Source organism: Ischnura elegans, chromosome 1 (assembly GCF_921293095.1).
Source record: "Ischnura elegans chromosome 1, ioIscEleg1.1, whole genome shotgun sequence".
NCBI lineage: Eukaryota > Metazoa > Arthropoda > Insecta > Odonata > Coenagrionidae > Ischnura > Ischnura elegans.
This window is the reverse complement of record NC_060246.1, coordinates 139,132,885-139,156,517: the sequence shown is the minus strand read 5'-3', so window position 1 is coordinate 139,156,517 and position 23,633 is coordinate 139,132,885. Positions and strand designations below refer to the sequence as shown.

Genomic DNA, 23,633 nt, shown 5'->3' with positions numbered 1-23,633 from the left:
TAAAAAGCCAATGCTCTCATAAATTGAAGACAATCATTCATTCAAAGCATGAAATACAAGATGCCTACAGAAAGTAATTTCAGTTACAACTAAGGAAATTTGTCACAATTTTCCCAAAGTTCATAAGTCATAAGGAAGTGATAGACATTGTGTTAATATGCAGGGAGTTTATTAAGTAATCCTTTAAACTAGAGGCACCAAATTTGAGTAAACATTGATGATGCAACAACAGTATAAACTTTATCCGAATTTCTGAAAAAGGAATATTTTTTGTTTTTTTTTTATCACCAAATTTTGACTTGGATGGCTGAAAAAGACATGATATATTACATTTTTTGAGTTGGTTTCATAAGAAAGTCAATCCTCCACCGTTTGAAATTCAAACACTAAAAATCATTGCTGTTGTGCCTGCAATATTTATATTTTTCCACAATAAATGTCTTTTTTACGACAGGTCATGGAATGGTAAATGGCGGAGGTAATAATTCTGTACATAAAACAGCATGTTCTACAGCAAAAATACTGTTAAGGCCGTTTTTCACGGTACACGGAATTGCGCAGGTTAGAGCTGCATTAATTTCTAAAATGGCGTGAAATTGCGTGAATGCATGAACGAAATTAGAACAGGGGCTATTTTGCCGTCTCGCATCCACGCATTCTCGCATGTGTTCTAGCAATTCACCGCTTTACACGATGCAATTTTGATTGCGCCTTCACACGTACGTCAGACTGCGCAATTCCGTGTACCGTGTAAAACGGCCTTTAGAAAGCAGCAAAGGGCATTGACGAGGCATCCTATTCAGTTACACATACATTACACTGACTGCTAAAGTATTTAAAGCATTTAATCAGGCAAAATCCTGACATAGTAGGGTGGTTTCCAATTATTTTTTTATTGCCCAAATCAAAAAATTATACTCCTGGAGAACGTATTTCATGCTTTCAGATTTTTAAATGACGATATCTATTTTTTGCGATTAAATGAAAAGGGAAAATTTTCAAGCACGCAAAAATGTGATGGCTAATTGTAAGTATGAATGCTGGGAAAAGCCCAGGTGACGTCATTCTGGTTCCAGCTGCCGCCGTGTGAGGCCACCTTGGTGCGAGGCTACAATGCAGGCTGCTAGCAGGTAGCAGAGTACCCAACTAACAGGTAGAGCTTGGCTAAAGTAAGGATTATTAACACCCTATCAAACGTAGGAAACTTTCCGATCATAGGCAATTTTAATAGGTGACTATTAAGAGATGTTTCCCTCAGCTCTGTGCCTCATGCATGCAATGGTCATCTCAGATGATGTAAAACTCCTGAAAACTCATATAGCATCTAGGTCCCTGTGACGTCACATGGAGTGGCACCGTATGGGCCTGACCTTTTTGAAATGAGGTTAAAATTGACCATTAACATTCGTCCAAACTGAGATTTCTTAAACCAAATAATTTGTATATTATGAATACACTAATGGTGGGTAACGAATCACAATCAATGCCTTTTGTTTTCTTTGATGAAGGATACTACCCTCTTGCTCTATTGCTCTGGTAACACCAATATGCTCAGGTAAGCAAAAGATTGGCTATAATTTTTAAAATAAAATGGTGATTACATTCTCATCTAGATACCAGTCATAATGCAAGCTAATAACTCTAAATCATTTGTGTTATAACTCTTCTAAGGGTGACCGTCACGTTCACACTCCCAATCCTTGGAAACCTGACCACCAATGGGTGTCAATTGATACGAAGTGCAACACAGCAAGTGCTGTCATTCCAGAAACAGCAGGAGGCAGCAGAGGAACAGAGTTCAATTTCTGAAGCTGAGGTTCCTCCAAGTGCCCCTCGCCAACCATGGGCAAAAGTTAGCAGAAACTCCTTTATAGGTTCCGTTTTTGTCTTTGTGCTTAGCAATTTTTTTCAATAATTTAGAAATAACTCTAATAGCATTGACTTTTCCTGAGTGCCAACAAAAATTTAAAGGCCAGCAAACAAGAATGAAAAATGTCCATAGAAGAAAAAACAAATAATTAGTAAAAAATATACCTGATTTGCATAAAGGTTCACATATTATATTCAATTTAATTTATGTGACTATGGACTGAGAATTTGTTTGCAAAAATGTTAAGATGAGTTTTTCCTTTACACATTTCAGGAAATTCATTTAAATGTTCCAGAATTTATCAACTATGTTTGTTTAATTTTATTAATGACAGCAACATGTATAACATACATCAGTCATAGAGACCTGGGGGCCTATGCCCGAGTCCGTTCGAAATATCTCGTATGCGAATGCACTCGCACGACCGATCTCGCACTACGAACGTTCAAGGCGGAATTCGGTATGCCCGAATCATCTTCGAGGAGAGTGGTGCGAGGGAGAAATGATTTGTTTATGGCAACGTGTCAACAAGCTGGGAGGGAGGGGAGATTCTTGTTTCAAGACGTGGCAACGCCGGGAGGGTAATGGTAGGGGTGGCAGGATAGGGCTTCCGGACAGCGTGCAACCAATCATCGCCCACCTTTCTGTATGAATGATTTTACCCGGGAATTCAACAACTGCGTTGCTAATGACGCTTTACGAGTACACCAAATTCATTTACACATTCACCAAGGGCATTTTGGAAGTGAACCAGCCATGTCCAAAGTTAATGAGGAGCAGAAGGAAATGCTACTGGAGTTCATTGAAGGTAATTAACATGGTGTGCCTTGCCTAGAAAATAAGTTACCGCATTAATGTTGATATTAATGTCTCCAATGTCCTATTTCAGCGAATAAAGATCTTGCCAAGGGAAAGTTTTCTACCCCACAAGGATGCTGCTGACAGTGGGAGGAAGTAGCGATGAAGCTGAATGCGTGTGGAGTACGCAAATCGTGGAAAGAGTGACGGAAGGTGAGTACATGACGTTCTTGTTGTAGATATCTGTAGTTGAACGCGATTATTCTCAAAGTAAACAAACGGCTCGTAGTATAGGATGTGGGATTGTATGACGATCTTCTTAAGTGTGTGATGATGTAATTTTGTATCATTAAGGTTTTATACGTGCGTTTTCATATGAGCTGTAATTAATACCTTTCGCTTAGGGGTGAGCTTATGATTATCTAAAAAGAATTAGGTCCACAGTCACAGCTATCAATTTTATTTATTTTCAGTTATGCTGAATTTATAATACCGAATTTAAGTAGTGGGGGGAGGTGTGTGCATGCGGTTATTATTGTTGACATTTCTAGTTTTGATGCGATTATTGCCTAAGTAGAAAGCAATACAAATTGGTTTGTTCAATCACAAATAAACGAAAAACCTTAAGAAGGCCGATCGTTATATCTATTCTGTGTAGCCGTAAGTAGCATAATTATTTCCCGAAGCAAAACTTTGATGAAACTGAGAATCAGTGTTAATGCTAAATGAGTGAAGTGTGAGTTTAATGAGTATATGACTTCAAAGTAATTACAATTATTTGAAAACCTGTATGATGATGGATTTGGAAGCTGATTTTGTTGTTTTCAGCAACAATGTTTACATGAGAACACTTAAACTTGATGGTATATGTTCAACTATATTTACTTTTTAACATGTAAGTCAACAGCAAAATTTGGATGACCCCTTAAAATTATTGTAATTTAAATTCATCTTGGTTTAATCATCCTCCCAGATCAATTGTGTAACTTGAAAAGAAGTGTGCATAAAGCAGTATCCAATTTCATTTATCATTAAAAACCATGGATAATGCATTAATTTGCCTTCCCTAAATGTGACTTTTGGTCGAAATACATCATATATAATTTGTGGTGATTGAATTTACCAATGTGTACCCACTAAAATATCTGTGAAAAATACCAGTAGCAATTAACTTTCAAATTACAAGAAACTGATTTACTTATCACCATGCTATCTGTTGTTAATTATCAATTCAATGGAAGTAATTGCTATTTGTTTACAACCCAGATTCAAGAACGCAAGCAGCAACGAAGATGGCAGCGGACAGTTGGTCGAGGTGGAGAGAGAGAAGATGGTACTGGAGGAGAGAAGGATGTTGGCAGAAGAGAGGGGTCTTTGAAGAAGAGAAAGTGGCAATAAAAAGGAGGAAGATGGAGTTGGAGGAGGAAAGGGTGTAGTTGGAAAGGATTAAGGTGGAAGAAATTGAAAGGCTTGGAGGGAGATTGATAAATGTAGCTGAAAGATATTATCTCAAATGAAAAATAAAAAATTTGAAAAACATTTATTCTATATCACTTAATTCCCATTTCCCTGGTACTACAAGGACCAATATAGTAAATTATTAGGAAAAAAATTTTCTTTCTTCATGGCGGTGTTTATATCACATTCACTTAACTTATTTGTCTATTTAGCTGTCAAAACTAGTATTATTACTAGCAAATATTTAAGCATAATCCGTCAATTTGGCAAAAGTAGCATTAATAAATGATCATAACCTTTATTTCGATAGTTAGAGCTGACGATCGCGAAGGAGCTCTCAAATACGAAGTTACACTTGCGATAAGTTCCGTGGTCATCTTTTTGGTTAGACGATATAATTTAATAAATTTGGAATTGTCTAAATTAAAGGGCGACTTACGTTCCCGTATTTCACGAGGAACTCGTCGTATCGTTTGCTCTTCCTCGTCTAGATCTTCTAATACTTGCAGTCGCAATATTGCCATCGCCATGTTTGTTGATTTCTCGTACTTCGAAAAAGGTTTTCACCGGGTTTCAGTGAGGGAGAGAAATTTCGTACGTACGAGCTCACTCCCCTGACTCGAGCATACCAAATTCACGCGTACTTCGAGAAAAGGCCACGTGACCCCTTAGTTACCACTCACTCGCATGCGAGTGAAAACTCAGGCATAGGCCCCCTGGACAGATATTTTATTCTCCTTTGTAAAATTTTGTCATTAATACTTTCATATTTTTGTCCCAGCCCATAATCACTTTTTTCTGCGTGCTTTTTTATTAATCATATCAAATATTAAGCTACAATGAGATTATATAGCTTTATTTTCAGCATTTATTGTAATAAAATTGTGTTGCCTTCAATTTGGAATCTACACAATGTACACCACTTCCATTATGAACCAAAATAGTGATAAGAGATTTTTTAACTGTATTTTATATATTGGTACATATGTTGGCATATTAGAGCAAGTAGAAACTGAGGGCAATGCATGAAAGGGAAAGAAGAGGGGACTACATACATAGTATTTGTGTATCGCTGATTTAATATTAAACCTTAAAGCTCAAGTGAAAATACAAGAAATTTACTATGAGAAGAACTATGATTACTTACTTTTTTTAAGAAATTTACTATGATGATGAACGAAACCCCAGAGGAGTTTGGGGGAAAGCATCACCAGCACCAAGGTCCCTATAGGGGACTGCCTACTTTCTCTTTGACTGTTCTACACTTTGCAGCTCTATCCATTATTTAAGTCAAATAGATTTATTCTATGTCTTTTCAAGGCATATTTTACAAAGGGATTTCTTTTCCCTCGCATACATGTTTTAAGACTTATCAAAAATGTGTTTTTGCCATGAGATGTTAAAGGAAACAACATTGAAACTTTTTTATGAGAGAAAATTCTGATTATTTACCATGAAACAGGCTTCAAATGGCATACTTATAAACCAAAATTGACAGATTTATTTGATGAAATTTTATTATAATTATTGAGAATTTTCTAAAAACATGAACACCAAGCCAAAGAAAAATATACAGTGGAACCCCGATCTATCGCTCCCGCAATGGACGTTTTCCCTCATTGGTCGTTTTCCCGCATTCATCGTTCGCAGTTCCTGGTCCCAAATTAAGTCCATAAAGGCAATGTAATTTTTTCCTGCATCCATCGTTCCCCGGAGTATCGTTTTCCCGCATTGATCCTTTGAAGATCGCAGTCCTGTCGTATAATTTTCCCGCATCCATCGTTTGACGAAAATGAGAGGAAGTGTTTACAAAGTGTTATTTGTGGCTAATAATGGCAGAAAACCCCAGGAGGTTGAACTACTATAGGGAAAAGCTGAGTGCCGTGGGATACTTACATTTCCTAAGATCCGCTATACACCTCCATTCAGCACACCCCTTCCCCCCTCTGAAGCTTTCCTCTTCTCCGAAATAAAAAAAAGGTCCCAATTCGAGCAGGGATCGTATTAGAAAGACCTTAGCTTCAAAAAAACTATTAAGTTACGCGAGAACAATAGAAACGTGTTTCGCCATCCACTGACCTTTTTCAGCCTACCTGCTTCAAAGTTCCCATTTTCTGGAGGTCAGTTGCTGCATGAATCACCTATTAGCCCAAAAGTGTCTAACAATAAATTTCGGCGATTGGCATTATGCTTTTTTAGATTGAAATATTTGTAAAGTGCACGTAATTCAAAAAAGAATGAGACCAAACATGACGTATTTCTAACGTTATTTAGGCATTTAAAACAAGGAAATATTTGGAAAAATACAATGGTAATTTCTGGTGAAACTCGATATCCTCATATCTTCCTGAGCTTCTCGGCAGTTAATGTGGCATTTTTCCAAAAACAGAATATCAGGTTATTATCAATTATCAATTTACGAGTTACATTATTAGTCTCAGTTGTAAGAGTTACTGAGGAAGGGATATCTTCTCAGGATATTTTGTTTCTCCCTACTAACAATCCGAATTCATCCACTCATCTGGCGCTTTGCTAATTAGAAAAGAATGTGTAAGTTGCCTTCTCTTTAGGACAAAAAATTTTCATGGCGCAGTCATATGTTTATGCTTCACCCTCTGCAGTATGTTCTGCGTAAGACGCACGCGATAGCATCAGTTCCGAACTTCACCTCACACGAGTGGTTGTGTACTTTCCAGGGTGGATTGACTTCAAACTAGCGAGTGTTTTCCGTGTGGGTTAGTAAAGTAAGGTTTCATTTTTATTAGTTTTATTTTTATCCGTCTTCGGACCATCGCCCTTCCGAAGAAACAAGTGAGTACTTTAAAAGATGGACTGAAAATAATTGAATATGGAGAAAAGCATCCGGGATAGAAGCGCGTGAATATTGGAGAACGCCTCGGGCTGACCGCTAGCACATGACGGTAGGGGTTGGGGTAGAGCGAGCTACCTCGTGAAAACAAGAAGTGGGATGAAGCCGAGGCTCAGGCGGGCGTGCTGCTGACGATTACCGGAACTTGTTCACTCTTTACACATTAGGCCTAAATTACATGAAAAATATATTTATTAGACAGGAACATTACAAATAATTGACTATTTTTGGCCTAAATGATCCATTTCTCAACCACTCGCTGCACCGGCGAAAGCGGTTGTTTAAGGCATAACATGCATATTGCTCTCTTGAACACGTGTACTGAAAATGGCATTTCATGGATTTTTACATCAGAGAGAAATCCATAATAGCAGGGTATATGCCGAGTGGAGAGCAAACATTTTTTCACGAGGTGGCATGTTCCTTTAGGATATTTGAAAGAGATTTAATTCGAATCAACAATATGACGAAAGTGTCTCGATAAGGTACTAGTACTCCTGTAATCGGCTAAAATCTTGTTTGAATCCTTTAATGAATATCACAATTGCGCGCCAAAATCATGCGTTTCCTGGGGCATAGGCAACCTAGCCAAACATTCCCGCATCGATCGGTTTCCCGCATTCATCGTTTTTTTCGTCCATCCCCCTGAAAAACGATTGATCGAGGTTCCACCGTATATGATTTGGCCATTCCACATTGCATGATACAGGAAGTGTAACACAATGCTTGTGTTATCTTTGAGTATTCTCCGAGATATTGTAGACAGTAAAACAGAAATATCACAAGATGAAATTATTACATACCTCCAGCACTTTATGAACAAGGAGATTCTGATTCTTTCCTGAAATACCAAGAGTTGGATCAAAGAACACAACGCCTGATTTTGTTGACCCACATAAAACACTAAGAAATGAATACAAAGCTTCCTGAATATTAGCTTTTTTTACAGGATCAACCTGAAATAAGTTTGAAAATCAAAATTAATAAGAGATTAATAATATTTAATACACTAATTTCACCTGCAATAAAGAGGCGGGGTAAAACACAACACAGGCAAATTAACTTTCAAACTGATGATGAAGAACCAAGAACCAAGTAAATTTCTGGCGGAAATTTTAACCACCAGAATTAATGGTAAACAAGCTCATAGCCAAAAATTAAAGGAACAATAATCATCCTGAAGACTATTTCCTCCGTAGAGGTCACTTAGACGTACTTTTATTCAGTACAAAGACATTATAGACTGCAAAAATACATGCACAAAATGTCATGCCGGGTAAAATTGACTGGATCAACAATTAAAGATAACTTAACTTCCACAAAGACAACTAAAAAATTAGGCTAACCATGACATATCATCTAGAAAGAAAATCTCCAAACCCAGTTTCATACATGAATTGGTGAGGATTATAGTCTAAGTATGGGAAAAATGCTGATACATTTACATATGCTTTTTCAACAAAACTGTTATCAGATACATTATAATATGGCATTCAGAATACAAATAAATATTAGTCTCATCACTAGACTTCTTCTGGGCTAACAGCGAATGCATGCTGAATTATGTTATGACAATGTGGTGCTAGAGCCAGCTCTTAAAGCTTGAAAAACATTACTTTTAAAACGCAAACATTGAACTGTCCACACTGTGTGTAGAATAATATTGCTAGTCAACATAAACGGATGTCATCTACTCATATCATGGTAAAACTTTCTCCAATCAACAGACATTCAAACAATTTGTTTTGAAATGTACAGTTGTGACAGCACCTTGACTCTTTCGCCCCAGGCTCCTTCAGCAAATAGCAGCAAATGTCAGTTCATCAATGTATACCTTTCATTTCGCAATGCCTCTAGAACTTTTAAATGAAGTTCTATGGTTATTTTTAGGGTTTTCAGCAAAAGGGCATTATATCATAAACCAACAAATACTTTAAATGGAATAAAATCTTTCGATGCACCCAGCATACTTCTAGGTATTTACGATTTATGATATTAACATATTTTAGATCCACGATGCCAAATCCACACTCTCCTCATTCACGTCTGCTCTCCACGAGCATTCAGAAAACGTGAGAATAAAACATTTCGAATTTTTTTTTAGAAGAATACTTTCCCGAAAAATTCTCATAAAACTGCTTGAATCTTACAAATTTGTTTAATCTTACAAATTTAGGATATGCATTAATTAGCATTTATAGAAAAATTCATTAATAATACGTTTGTATTCAAAGGTTGATAAGAGGTTATTAAAAATAGTCGCTGTAATTTTGGCTCATGACAAAGAACTGAGAGAATCATATTTTTTTTACATTATGAGGGATTTTTTTCATAGGAGTTCAATTGGATATTTCACCAAATTTCACCGCAAATGTACACTTAGAATGTGGCTAACAGAGTTACATATATCTTTAGATGTAAATCATAACAATATCGCTCCTTTAAATTCGCTAGTAAGGTTTAAGGTTTAAATAACAATGAAACATCTAACATTAGCGTCTCCAAAATTTGTTATAGGTGATGATGAACTCCGTTAGTATGAACGCTAGGGTTTCGTTTAAAATTTGGAACCGATCAGCAGAACATACAGAATGTAATTCTTGGCATTGATTTCCAATAAATACAACATGTACATTTTTAGTTATTCCAACTTATAAACAAATAAGTGACCGTGAGCACCTTCCTTGAGTGGGACATTAAGTGCCTGAATGGGCCGAGATAATCCCCACACGGACAATAAGAAAGGGTCGGAACTCTCGCGCTTAGGGACTCTAAAGGCGCTTGGGACCCACTTGGCATGCTTGATCACAATGCCGTGAAATCACGGCCTTAAGCGTCGAAAAATTCAAGCCGTGGAAACACTGGCTTTGTAGGGAAAGGGTTGAATTGAGTGGATAAAAACATGCACAACTGGGAAAGAAGTTCTCAAAGAGAAAAAATTACTTAAAAATGCACAAACCTCTTCCCGTGAAACCTCCAATGATTTCCTCTTTTTCTTCAGAATTTTCTGAGGCCCTCTCCAGTTAAAAAGATCCAAGAATGACTTCAGAACATTTGAATTGAAAGCATGCATTTTAGTGGTCTTATTTATCAATGGATGTTCCAAGACATTCTTTTGAAGAATTGCAAGAACCATTTCAACAGTTTCCTCAGGGTCATTTAAGAGCCCAGGAGCAATGCTTCTTAAGTAATCTGAAATAAAAAATCAAGTCATACATGACATGGCAAGAAGAAATGGAAGTACAATATCTACACGAAAAACTGATACATTAGAATAGTAGATCACAGAATAACCATTTTAATGAAGGGAGAACTAAAGTCCCAGAGCTTGAAAACTCTTGCTGACCAGCAGGGAAGAAGGCCCTTGCTCTAGTGTTTGCTGTTCTTTGCAGTGGATGTGAGATTAAACAATATTGCCAAGTTATCATCAATTCAAAACCTAGAAAATTTTATGCTCCTGGGTGGAAAGATTTTTTTATCTAAGACTGTACATTACGGTAAGCCAAAAAATGACGTTCTTGGGGATCGAATTTACTTAGGGGGGCAATGCTGCCTCCTGATTTCAGAGTCTCTGATTTGATTCTTTTTTAAATACGACAATATTAACCAAAACCCAGGAATCCAGGTGGCTAGCCATCAAATTCTCCTACCTCCATATGTATGACTATCCTCCTCAATTATCTCCCACGCCCCCTACCCCCACACACTGCCCTCCTACTGGCAGCAAGCAAATTTTAGGAACATTAAATTCCTCTGTTAACACTGATTCTCATAAGACTGTACATAGTTACATATAACTATAACATCACTTCCTCCAAACTAAGACAAAGGCATGTGATTTCATACATTCAGGGTAAGAGGGCCAGTTTCTTTCCTTGATTCACCTCACAGAGCAAGGATTTTAGTTTGAGGGTGTCCTTGGTAGTGCTGTGCGAGAGTCTCGTCTCAACCAGGGACCTGGAGCAGCAGAGGAGCGGAGCGAATTTTCATTGTTGCTCTGGGGTGCTCCGGTCCGCTACAATGGCCAGAGTGGAGCCGAGCAGGTCGGAGCAATGCCGGAGCAGAGCACTCGGGTGGAGTGGCATGTCGGAGCTCCCCGGAGCGGAGTGAATTGCTATAATGCTGCTCCGCTCCGGTATTTCGGAGTTACTATGAGGTTAACTTTGTTCCAGAAATTCTATTGTCACTCGAAAGAGTCATTACCCTTAATTAATCGCATATAAATGTAATGGAGGGTTACTGGCATGTATTTGTAAGGCAAGATTTAATTGCAATTCACCTCGTGTTTATATTTTTAGTGTTTTTATGTTTAAATTTGGAATATGACAAAATATAAAGAAATATAGGATTCCTAGCATAACCCTCTAAAAGTGTACCGATTTTCGTCAATATGTCCATAACCATTACAATAGAATAATTTTTTTTCAAATTACTTATACATAGTAAAATTCCATGAAAAATATTCCTGGCACCCAACGAATGGGCCAGGCCCATATCCTTAGCATTTGAAATATACAAAATGGCATCATTTAAAAAACACGCAATTCCGACCAATTAGCGTGATTAGTACCTATACTATCGACACAAAAAAGGAAGGACTGAAAGGTGCGCTGAACTTTCAAGGCAATGGGCAATTCCCCAATAATGCTCACTACCAAAATGACAATTTTCGACTTTGTTGTTTAAGTAAGAGGAACAATACCAACATTTCCTGGCATGAAAAGTTTGAAAATATTTTTTCTAAGTAGTAAACGTAATGTCATTATTCACGAAATATTTTACACCTCAAAAATTGAAATCTACCTTTTGGCCATTTAAAAAATCAAAGAATGGGTAAAATTTAATTTTAAAAAGTTATATGAGTGTTTCTACATAACTGTCATACTAAGGTTCAAGAATTTAATTTGAGAAAAGACCTAATATGGAGTAAATATTCCGTACTTTTTTCCACCTATGCTCCCACCAGTTTTTACAGAATGCTCCGGAAGTGAGCTTTCGTTTAATATGTGCAAATGATTTCGTTTACAGAGCCATTCTGTTACTGCAGTTTTGCCACTAAGATACGTTTTTTTCTATGAAAATTTGCAGTTAAGTCCTCCTCAATCATGACTGTGCCTTACCTATCCATTTAATCGATACTTAGATGCCGCATGTTCACGCAAAGCGATGTAATGCAACAGTGTGTCATTTTAATGTCAGTCCGTTACGATTGACATACATTTTGTTCCGTTGACAGAAATCGAGGGATGCGGGAGATAAATCGTTTCATATCCAAATCAAGTTCAACCCAATGATGAAACATCCAAAATAAAACATTCCCTGTATCTCAGTTTTTGTTCCTAAGCGCTGTCACTCACTGAAATTTTAACTTTTCGTAACGCTCAAGTTCCCTCAAGTTTAAAATTTCAGAGCGTGCACTTCACTGCTCCCGACTGGCACACTAAATGCCTAGAATAATAATACATATATCAGTTTTTTTCTCCTTGCTAAATTTTTTGTTTACACAGTGGAGCATTGTATTTTGTTTATTAATTGTTGACTTTGCCTTCATTGTCATTGGAAGGCACGTAGGGTTAGAATGTAGCATCAATACTTTTGTTGTGAAAACAGGACATAGGAGTGGAATGATTGTTTATGTATATCTGCGATCGTAACATGTAACATATGTCAGGATTGGTCAAGATGGCAAAGACGGGAGCAGAGATGAGTGTCAGCACCAGAATGAGATTCACAGAGCTCACTGGAGTCATAAAAAAGTTTTAATAATAACAGAAGTATTATGGTACAAAAAGAATCCCTCGAAAAATATCTTACGCTGTGGCATGTCATAAAATTGATCAAGATAAATACAATATTGACTATGCATCAAAATATCTACTACAAGCCAATGGTGGCAAAACACAGCATGGAATAGTTAATGATTTACTCAGATGACTCCTCAGGCCTATTTAAAATTAAATATCCCCTATTTACCGTAACCTATAAGTCCGAAATATTTGGAATTTCCATGCAATGGAATTTTGAAAAATCATATCATAGCAAGGGTGCATGTTGACGCAGTTGGGGGCATAGCCAAAACTAAAGCCTGGGTAGCTTCTAAGTCAGCTAATGCTGTCTTTTGTGCCACTAGCCTTGTGCAAGTGTATATTAAAAACAGCAAGGGAATAAAATTTGCAGAGATTCCTGTTGACGAAATCTCTGGCTCCTAACTATATGCTGGACGAACAGTGGCGGAGCATTAAACCCATACGGAGGACTCTCTCCGTTCACCATGTGGTGGTAGTAGGTAGAAGTATAATTAAAGTGCCTTCTCTGACTGTAGATCACAGTATTAGGCGTACTCACCACTTTAAGTGAGCCTTTGGATTAAAATAGAAGTAAAATTACTGCTAATGGATACAAGGTGTTTATGTTTCATTTCTATGAATTTTGTGTGCAATACATTTATATGTATTTTTTAATGTTGATCCCATGGAAACAAAAGTTTACAAGCATAAAATTACATGTACCAGTCAGTGACAATTTCCAATTTCCAATGGCAATTTCCCTCAGCCAGTAATACTCCGTTGTTATGACCAAAGAGAGGACACCATTGCTTATGCAAAGTCACAGTTTCGTACATGTTTAGGCATTACATCATTCTTTTTTAAATAATTCTTGGTCTTTCTAAATCTTTCAGAATTTCAGAGCAATCCTAACAAATGTGATAATGTCACAAAATGGATTTTCACTTATGTCAGTCAGAAACGCGACTTTAAAGTATAAAATCTTTAGTGCTGCTGGGGTCAGAGGGTGGTATCCTTTCACTAACTTACTTTGGGAGAAAACCTCCAGAAAGTTCTCACACTGATTTTAATTAAGTCAAATGGGAAATAAATGAACAAAAACCAGGTGTAACTGTCTGTCAGAGACGCGTAGAAACGCTGATATGTAATGTGAACACGTCGTTCTCTCTATAAAAAAAAAAACAATTACGTCCACTAATCAAATATTTTGCCCATAGTGAGATGAAGAGGACGACCGCTCTGCCGTTCTCACAGTTTTTCGCGTGTTCTTCTCCACTCTTTCGACCGTAGAAGCTAAAATTTTATGTTTAAACAATGTTTAATGATCTATTGTTATAGTCAAATAAACAATGAGTAAAATAAGGTATTACATTGCTTTATGGAGCTTTGGCAGAATTTCATACAAATGCTTAAAGTTAAGCATTCTACCATTTTTGCACTGATAGTAGTCGTATATTTCATGATGCACAGTCAAAATCAGTAAACTTGAAGCATACTTTGACCAAAATTGCATATTACTGAGTTGACATTCAAGAAGTTTGCTGATGATAGTCTATATAGTAAACTACAATATTTTTATTTTATTAATATTGCTTGAAATCAAAATTTCTGCTGTGATTATGCAATTAGTAAAAGATGTTACTATGTCTGTCATATTGTGTAACAACTTATGTAATGAATATCGACTATCATACGGTGATAACCTTTCAGATTATTGTTAACATTATTTATTATTCAAAAATATTTAACTTAAGTAATTAAATAGAACACATACTGTGATTCCGCATATGAGAAGTCTTTTTTGCATACATACTACCATTTGTATGCTGGAATGTACTGGCATGAGCTAATACCACAAATAGGCTTAAAATAGGATTATGGCTTAAAATCGCAACATAGAAATACCGACAGGGAATATTCGTTACGTCCCACAGCCGTAGAAGCGAGCCCACGTTGACTGCCCGCTAAGGAGCAGAGTATTGGGGTGAGAGTACTGATCTGGAGTGGAGTTCTCGCAAGAAATGCTCCGCTCCGGAGTGGAGCACCTAGGTCCCATTGTCATAGCTACGCTCCGGAGCAGAGCAGCAGGAATTGAACTGTTCCGCTCCGACAATGGAGCTGGAGCATAGCGAGGTGGAGGAGTGCTCCAGGTCCCTGGTCTCAACAGCCAAGACGAGACTTTCATTTCTTGGCATTGCCGGGACGAGACTCAACAAGTCTTGCCCCTTCGGGACTTCTCCACACCCATCGAGACTCCCGGGCTAGGGGGGAATTTCCGATGAATACCACAATCAGCCGATAATAGAGTTTAAAAAAAAAGGTATCCCTTACGACTTTTACAGATTTATTCCCACTATAAAAATAATTTTTTAAGTTACCCTCCACATCCATCTTTTTAAATGTGTGTAAATGATGCTAATAGAGTTCCCAAAAAGATATTTAGAGAAGTTTTTCATTTATTCCTTACCTCTATATTTAATATTAAATTTGAGTCTTGGAGAGTAGGTCTTTAAATTGAAATGAAAGTTTTGCCAATGTTTCGGTTTATTTATAAACCATTATTAGGGCTTAAAATGAAAAAGAGCATAAAATTTTGAATCATTGACATATTAAAAGGTTACATCAACTTATTAAAATTACAGTAACATAATAAGAAAGAAACATTCAGTTATAAATAAAAGACGACTTTACCTTTTACCTTTTTGCAATGTTTATTTATGGTAACTAAGTTCATGGTTACCCGTCCATTTTGTTTAGTTAAGTAATAAGAAATGCTTAAATTTTCAATCTCCATCTTTTATTACAACTATTTTTGATTTTAGAAAGGTATACCATTTTTTTAAATAATTCTTTTAATTATTTTCAGTGTCTAAAATAGAAAGTTTTAGTTGTTGCGAGGACACTGGGGTCTCGACAGGAGTTGAGAAATCTCAAAGGGGTGAGACTTCTCGAGTCTCCTCCCGACAAGGCCGAGAAATGGGTTTCGTCTCAACCACCGAGACTATTGGGTGGTCGAGAGTCTCACACAGCCCTAGTCCTCAGGCCCACCCAGACGTGAACTGAGAACCCTTCAATCAGTTGCTCAGCACTATACCCAGAGGAATACAACACTCCCTCACTATCAAATAGATAAATTAAATTTAGCTTACCCTTCTTGTCGAGCAAAAGCTTCACTACATGCGGATTTCCTTCCACAATAAATGAAAGCACAAAGTTGATAAACAAAGGCCTACTTGGGCTGTCACTTCTAGTCAGCCCATACAACATGCTGCTATTAATTTTCAAATATGTCAATATATTCTTCGCAACTCTCCCACTCAATGTGCTCATTGCTGGAAAAAAGACCAAATTCATGAATAATTATTCATATAAATAAATGTTTGATGAATGAAAGATGAAATGAAGTGATAAATAAAAACCAACCAGTCAATAATCGTAGCACAGCTTTCTTACTCTCAATTGAACTCTTGACAGAGAGGAGTAGATACACAGCAGGCAAATGTGACTGAAGTATACACTTTGCAGTTTCCTCTGCTTCAGGCAGGTAAGAATTTAAATCTGTCATTACCCTAAAAAAAATTAATATAAATGTATTGACACTGACCTTAGTTGAAAGAGAAGCCTCCCACACAGCACACTCAAAATTTATACCGTATAAAAGTTGCATAAATGGATAGGTATAATATGCAAATAATATTCCGTCGATTATGCACATATTATGCGAATAATATGCACATAATATTTAAATATTATGCCGCCGTAAACTATTACTATAATATTGACATAATATGTATATTATTACATTGTTAGTAACATCCCATCGTTAATTATGATTCATATAAGAATCATAAATCAACAGCCACCCAGCAAACTCAAAAATCCTATTCAGTATAAAAGTTGCATAAATGGATAGGCATAATATGCAAATAATATTCCGTCGATTATGCACATAATATGCGAATAATATGCACATTATATTTAAATATTATGCCGCCGTAAACTATTAATAATATTGACATTGTATGTATATTATTTCGTTGTTAGTAACATTTTATCATTAATTATGATTCTTATAAGAATCATTAATTAACGGCCACCCAGCAAACTCAAAAATCCTATTCAGTATAAAAGTTGCATAAATGGATAGGCATAATATGCAAATAATATTCCGTCGATTATGCACATAATATGCGAATAATATGCACATAATATTTAAATATTATGCCGCCGTAAACTGTGATTGTATCCGTAAAAATCGATGATCATACATCCTCTGTATCAAAAAATGTGAAAACTTATGTTTTAATATATCACTAACAATTTCGTATCGTTCGCAGAATACTCCACAATTATTATTATTTTTTTATTTTACACACCGGCATATTCCGGTCTGGCGAGGTACGCAGCTTGGTAGCCATATTGCCGTTGTCCATGGCCATTGTGTTGTTGTTCATTGTTGTTAGTTGTTGCCGTAGCCATATTGCCGTAGTTGGGAGAATTGAACGTCTATTGAAAAATCTAATATTAAAGAGGAAAAGATGGGTTTACGGAACTATTTTATGTCACAGTACTATTCTGGTAACGCATATACGATAAGGAATAATAAGCTTCATGGTATGAAGAACAGGACTTTATTTAAAATCAAAGTAAGTACACGTACGTGAGTCGTTGTCGTTTGTCATAGGGTAGAAAGCAAATCTGAAATTATCAGCTCCTAATTTTGAGTGTTATTCCCAGTACTTTAATTAATTTTTTTAAATTACCTAAATGTATATCTTATGACGGTACTTTTTCAGTCAGAGTCCCAGCTTGAAAAGTGAAGGGAGGCTATTCCAAGGAAAGACGAAGTTTTGGCACTTAAGTACTGAACCCGGTTGTGAGCTGCACTTTCGCCCTGAAGATATCACGTACTTGATCATATATGCATATAATTATTTTAGTTTGTGATTATTAATGACAATATTATCTTTATTGTTTCGGAGTGCATTTTCAAGAACGGCTTGCTTACATCGTTTGCGTGATTGCTCGCCACAACTCTATGACTAACACAGAGATAATTATGCGATTAGAAGACCTCTTTGTGGCTTGGAATCACATTTTGGACCATTTTTAATACATTCGCTAAGAAAAGACCGTAGATGTTCAACCATGCGGATGTCATGGAAGGAATCATCGCGAGTGTTGTGATTGTGAATTCGTGTGACATACTTTGTACTTTCTAATCGCAATTTCATGAGTAACGATTATGGAAGGGCGAATGTTTGTCTTTAGATGTCATTCACATGATATTTAAACCAAATTTGCGATGATATAGGACTCCTAACTGAATATTTGTATATTTGTGATACAACGATGAAGGATTGTGCCTTGTTTTAGTGCAATGTACCTATGCTGTGTCTACATGAATGATTCATTAAATTTCTCCTCGTTTCCAGAAATCAATTTTTATTCATGTAATTTTCGAATATTATGCAACTGCATGTTATCACGCATCAACGGTATAAAATATGCATAAAAGGTTCGTAGATATGGTATAAAATGTGCATAACATGTACCTAAAGGTGCATACTAATGGTATATATGGGTATAATATGTGCGTATATTTAGCCACATCAATGGTATAAATCGTGCCTAAAAGGAGCATATAAATGGTATAATATGCGCATATATTTTTTAGGCCACATCCATGGTATAAATTGTGCATAATATGTACATAAAAGGTGCATATATATATGGGTATAATATGTGCATATATATAGCCACATCAATGGTATAAATCGTGCATAATATGTACATAAAAGGAGCATATAAATGGTATATATGGGCATAATATGCGCATATATTTTAGGCCACATCCATGGTATAAATTGTGCATAATATGTACATAAAAGGTGCATATAAATGGCATATATGAGTATAATATGTGCATATATATAGCCACATCAATGGTATAACTTGTGCATATTATGTACATAATATGTGCATATAAATGGCATAATGTCCTCATAAATTGCGATATTATGCGCATAATATGCGGAATATATGCACTGATGGAATGGCATAATGTTTGCATATATACGGAATATATGAGGACATTATACCATTTATATGCACCTTTTATGTACATAAAAGGTGCATATATTCCGTATATGTATATGCAAATATTATGCCATTCCATCACTGCATATATTCCGCATATTATGCGCATAATACCGCAATTTATGAGGACATTATACCATTTATATGCACATATTATGTACATAATATGCGCGTTTTATACCATTGTGGTGGCATAATATTCGCATAATATTTGAATATTATGTGCATATTATGCCATTCCATCACTGCATATATTCCGCATATTATGCGCATAATACCGCAATTTATGAGGACATTATACCATTTATATGCACATATTATGTACATAATATGCGCGTTTTATACCATTGTGGTGGCATAATATCCGCATAATATTTGAATATTATGTGCATATTATTCACTTTGTGCTGTGTGGGCTAAAACTAACATAAAATATGCACTACTCTAAATTTCTTAAGAATATGGTTAAGAAAATGGATAAGAAAACCATTACATTCAGAGACTGCAGTTAAAATGATTAAAAGTACAAACAGGTTTAACCCCTCTTACTCCTTGTGCTCCATATTAAGTTTTTATAGAGATTTTTGTCTCATAAAATGAAGAGATTTATCTGCATTAGATCCATCAGAATGAATCTAATGCAGCCAGACCTGTAATATTTTTTCAATAATGCTGTCTGAATTTATGACATATGTATCACTTTAATAATACCACGGCAGAACATGAGGCTGAATGTAAAATAATTTACACCATAACATTCCTTCCTCACTCTGCTAATACATTTCTAAGGTCGCCCATCAAAAAGTTCATTATATAGAGAAACTTGACGCACAACCAACCAGCCTGCATGAAAGAATATTTGTAAACACATTCATGTTATGGGCTTATGCACTGCTTTAAAAAAAATCCATTTTGTGGGAAACATTGAAGCAACTAGAAAGGGATTCCTTGATAAAAGAAATTAGTATTGAATGGAAACTTACTGGCCATTCTTAATGTGGACAGATTCACAATACTTATTTTATTTATTCACACACTTGCTATTAATTGTATTGAACTCAAGGGTTATGGCATCATGAAGAGTAGCACTGATTCCATGATTTTCATTAGATAGAGTACCTAAAAATTTGCTCTTGATCCATTTTTCACAGAGGAATACCTTTGAATATTAAATGTGGAAGAGAAAACTTTCATGCCATCTCCAGCAAGCCAAAAGGTAAATGTAAATGTAAATTTTGATCGAGAGGAAATATTTCCATGATAGAATTATAATTCGGTCTGAGACATTCGACATCACCATGGATGAAGCACATTTTTCATGTCATGACTTCAAGATTTCTCACTTATTTACATGAGCATTTATTGGGGACAAGGGTTCAGTCCTTCTTCCGGCATATACTCTCAATGGAGGCGGTCTGAATATAGGTTGGCTGGTTGGTGATTGGCAAGAATCATACACTGAGGGAGTTCAGATGTCTCCATATTTAAGTGGATAGATCATGCAAACATCAGCACTTTCGAGAACATTAAAAAATCACACATATGCCACCTCAATTCAACTGATTCAATTCAGTTCAATTGATTGAACGATCAATGAACTACACTGTATGAAAGTTAAACTATCAACACGAAGCACATATTTAGTAAGTTTATTACTGTGCACATTAGACCCATTCATATTAGCATAGAGAAAGTTTATACTTACTCTATGATATTAGTCACTTACATAGCCTTGACGTGGGGTTATTTACTAATTGATGGCTATTAGAAGTGGTGGACTGGGTTTGAATGTACACGTCAATGACCAAATATTCATTAAATTGCCGACCCTTCACTGAATTCAGCTGACTGTTGTGCATATTAAAATTCCAAGACTGCTACGTAAAAACTAATCGCACTTACCGAAGAAATATACATTCTAAAACACTAAACACGTAGACAGCAATTTCTGGATCCTTATTTTCGCTTGGCAAGAGGAGTAATATTTCTTCGCCATTTCCACCCGATTCCAGGTATTCCATTACAATATCTTGATTTGAAGAACCCTCTCTATAAATCTCCAGAAATGACTTCATAGCTGTAGTAACGAATGTCATAAGTAGCAAAATCTCAGAAAATACGCTTTTATTCGATAATTCATACGATAATACCTTCCACAGATTCATCCCCCAAGATTTTTTGCCGGAACATCATTCCAGTGAAATGTTTTCTCTTCTTTGCTGGTTGTAATTCTCCACCAGATTCGTCAACGCTCTCCGAGAACTTCTTCCGTTTCATTTTTGTAGCTTTTTCAAGAAGGTTACAATTAAAGGCGGGGGTCCTTTGGTTACTTTTAAGTCGATAAAACACAGGAAAACTTTGAGAAAACAAACTGTCAACCTAATCAAAACACACGTGGAGCCTATTTGCTGAAGTTATCCGCTGGACAGATTAACCAACTACCAAAACTCTAAAAAAAGATTCTAACGCCCAATGTCATCCGGGTAGAGCATACGTGTTCCTTAAGACATGATTATCTCTAAAGGTGATTTCAATTACTCAGCATTGAATGTAGCGTGCCGGCCGTGCTAGCAGTTAGTAATTATCTTGCAACATAATAATAATCTTTACAACGTTGTATGCACTGAAAACTCAACCCGCTGTTTTCAAAGGACTTGCAAGAACCCTATTGTAAGGTTCTAGGCATGGCCTCCTTTAATATGGCCATGTTCTGAGTCGTGTGTTGTTGAAACCATAGAGTTTACATTTATTTATGGTTGAAACCCTGTACCAAAGAGCCGTCGCCCCCCCCCCCCCCCGGATATTTTTCGTTCATCCCATAAAATTTCTATCCCCTTTACCCCTTCTGAATGAGTGCATGTGGTTTAGTATTTCGGACAGTGTTATTTTTGATCAATAGTTGTGTTCTAAGTTCACGTTTTTGTTGTTTTAAATTCATTTTTTTCCAAAGACTGATTGAAAAGGAAGTTTATTGTTTTTATTTTATTATTATGGTGCCACATCTTGTTGAATCAATCATTTTGGTTACTACCTCTGGTCAGTTTGATGTTCATTAGAAAAGAATATTAGTTATTTTATGTTTTATGCGTATCTTGCCTTGTTTTTTATGCATTAAATGTTTAGTTGAATTCATAATAAGTGTACTACCAGCCTTCATTATTTCGTGCATGCCAAATCAAGTAGCAAAAGGAACTAACCCCACACCCACTTGCCCTTTTTTTTTCAATCCCTCTTCCTTTCCCCCACTTCCCCTTTCCCTAGACCCATGTCGACCTGTTCAACTCTGACAAAACCCCCTCCAAACAAACCCTCCCCTTCCCAGTCACACCCAGTTGAGGGTTATAACATGTATAAAGTATAAACATGAATTTGGTTGGTCATAATAAATCCAGAATTACAACAATCTACATATATGGTTAGGAGTAGAAAGATTTAATTCTGTAACTTCTACAAACCACATAAGACCAAAAAAAAAAATCATGACTGAGTTCTGGCACTTAGGCCCTTATTAGACGAGGTAGCCAGGCGACGTCACCAGCGATGATACTGGCTGCTCAGCTTGTCATGGGTATACCCTCGCAAGACATCCACAAGAAGCAATTATAATTGCTTCTTGTGGATGTTATTATACTAGGGTAGCCAGCGTAGCCACACTTTGACTACTGACTGGCTACCGAGACCCGTTGCCACTGGCTACCTATACTGGTAACGCTACATTGTAGCATATGGTGCTTATTACACTAGGTCACCAGTCTCCATTGCCACTCGGTCAGATTGCACGAAAAATATTTTTATCAACACGGAAAAAATTCTGGCCACTGAACTGACTACTAGATTTGGTAGCCAGTGTGTTGGCAGCTACTGCCGCTGGCGATGTCGCCGGGCTACCTCGTCTAATAAGGGCCTTAATGGTGTGGATTCAGTCCTTAACACATTCACAGCGGCACCAATTTATTTAAGTTTGGTGAGGAGAGAAGTTATTTTTTTCGTTTACTCGGATTAGGCCAATTGGCATCAGGCAGCTCAGTGATCAACACCAGTGTGACCCTTATTGGCGTCAGCCATAGTGAATGTGTTAATCTACATAATTACCAGTTAGGGGATGGAGAATAAAGGATTAAGGAGATGTTTTAAGGTCAGTTGTGTACGACAAAAGAATTTTTTCAGGGAAAGATAGATAATAACAATAAAGGGAAAGATAGATGGTTACAATGAGGATGAGGGAAGAGATTGGAATACTAATCGATACCTCCACTGCAAAAACGCTCAACAATCGGCCACCGAATCAAATCCACTCATATTGTAGCCTAACAATATGAATCCACTCAGCTGGCAGTGTCCGGAGCATAAACGCTCACCTCCAAGCTTGGAGAATAGAAGATGAGCAGTTACGCTCCGGACACTGCCCGCTGAGCGGATTCGTATTGTTAGGCTACAATATGAGTGGATTTGATTCGGTGGGTGATTGTTGAGCGTTTTTGCAGTGGAGGTATCATAATATGTATTTGATTACTTATTGAGCTGTGGGTCATACAGTTTAAAATTTCTAATGACTCAAGTTAGACAATTTCCCATTATATTTAGTATTTCATATTGAAAAACCGTAAAAATTACGGAATCACACATATTTTTGCGATAGGTATTTCTCAAATTAAAATACATATAATACTTTTTCATGGTGGTGGTTAAACTTCATTCTTTCTAAAGCTTAAATTTATGCACTGAATTGTTGAGGCTTTTACTTTGTTTACTT

The 23,633-nt window shown here is 36.5% G+C and overlaps 1 protein-coding gene and 1 long non-coding RNA gene across 2 annotated transcripts in view; one reads left to right on the top strand and one right to left on the bottom strand.

The window, feature by feature from the left end:
- LOC124170963 overlaps positions 1 to 21,445 on the bottom strand; it is a 52,833-nt gene extending 31,388 nt beyond the window's left edge. The window contains exons 1-6 of the mRNA XM_046550053.1: positions 21,031 to 21,445; positions 20,783 to 20,957; positions 16,205 to 16,350; positions 15,931 to 16,113; positions 9,955 to 10,187; positions 7,799 to 7,951 (exon numbers count right to left, since the gene is read on the bottom strand). Coding sequence (XP_046406009.1) covers positions 7,799 to 7,951; positions 9,955 to 10,187; positions 15,931 to 16,113; positions 16,205 to 16,350; positions 20,783 to 20,957; positions 21,031 to 21,157 — 1,017 coding nt within the window. The 5' untranslated portion in view covers positions 21,158 to 21,445. The remainder of the gene's footprint in view (positions 1 to 7,798; positions 7,952 to 9,954; positions 10,188 to 15,930; positions 16,114 to 16,204; positions 16,351 to 20,782; positions 20,958 to 21,030) is intronic.
- LOC124170972 lies at positions 2,594 to 4,089 on the top strand. The gene is made up of 3 exons (XR_006867618.1): positions 2,594 to 2,678; positions 2,760 to 2,881; positions 3,935 to 4,089. It is a non-coding gene; the product is annotated as an uncharacterized LOC124170972 (long non-coding RNA).
- Positions 21,446 to 23,633: the final 2,188 nt, after the last annotated feature.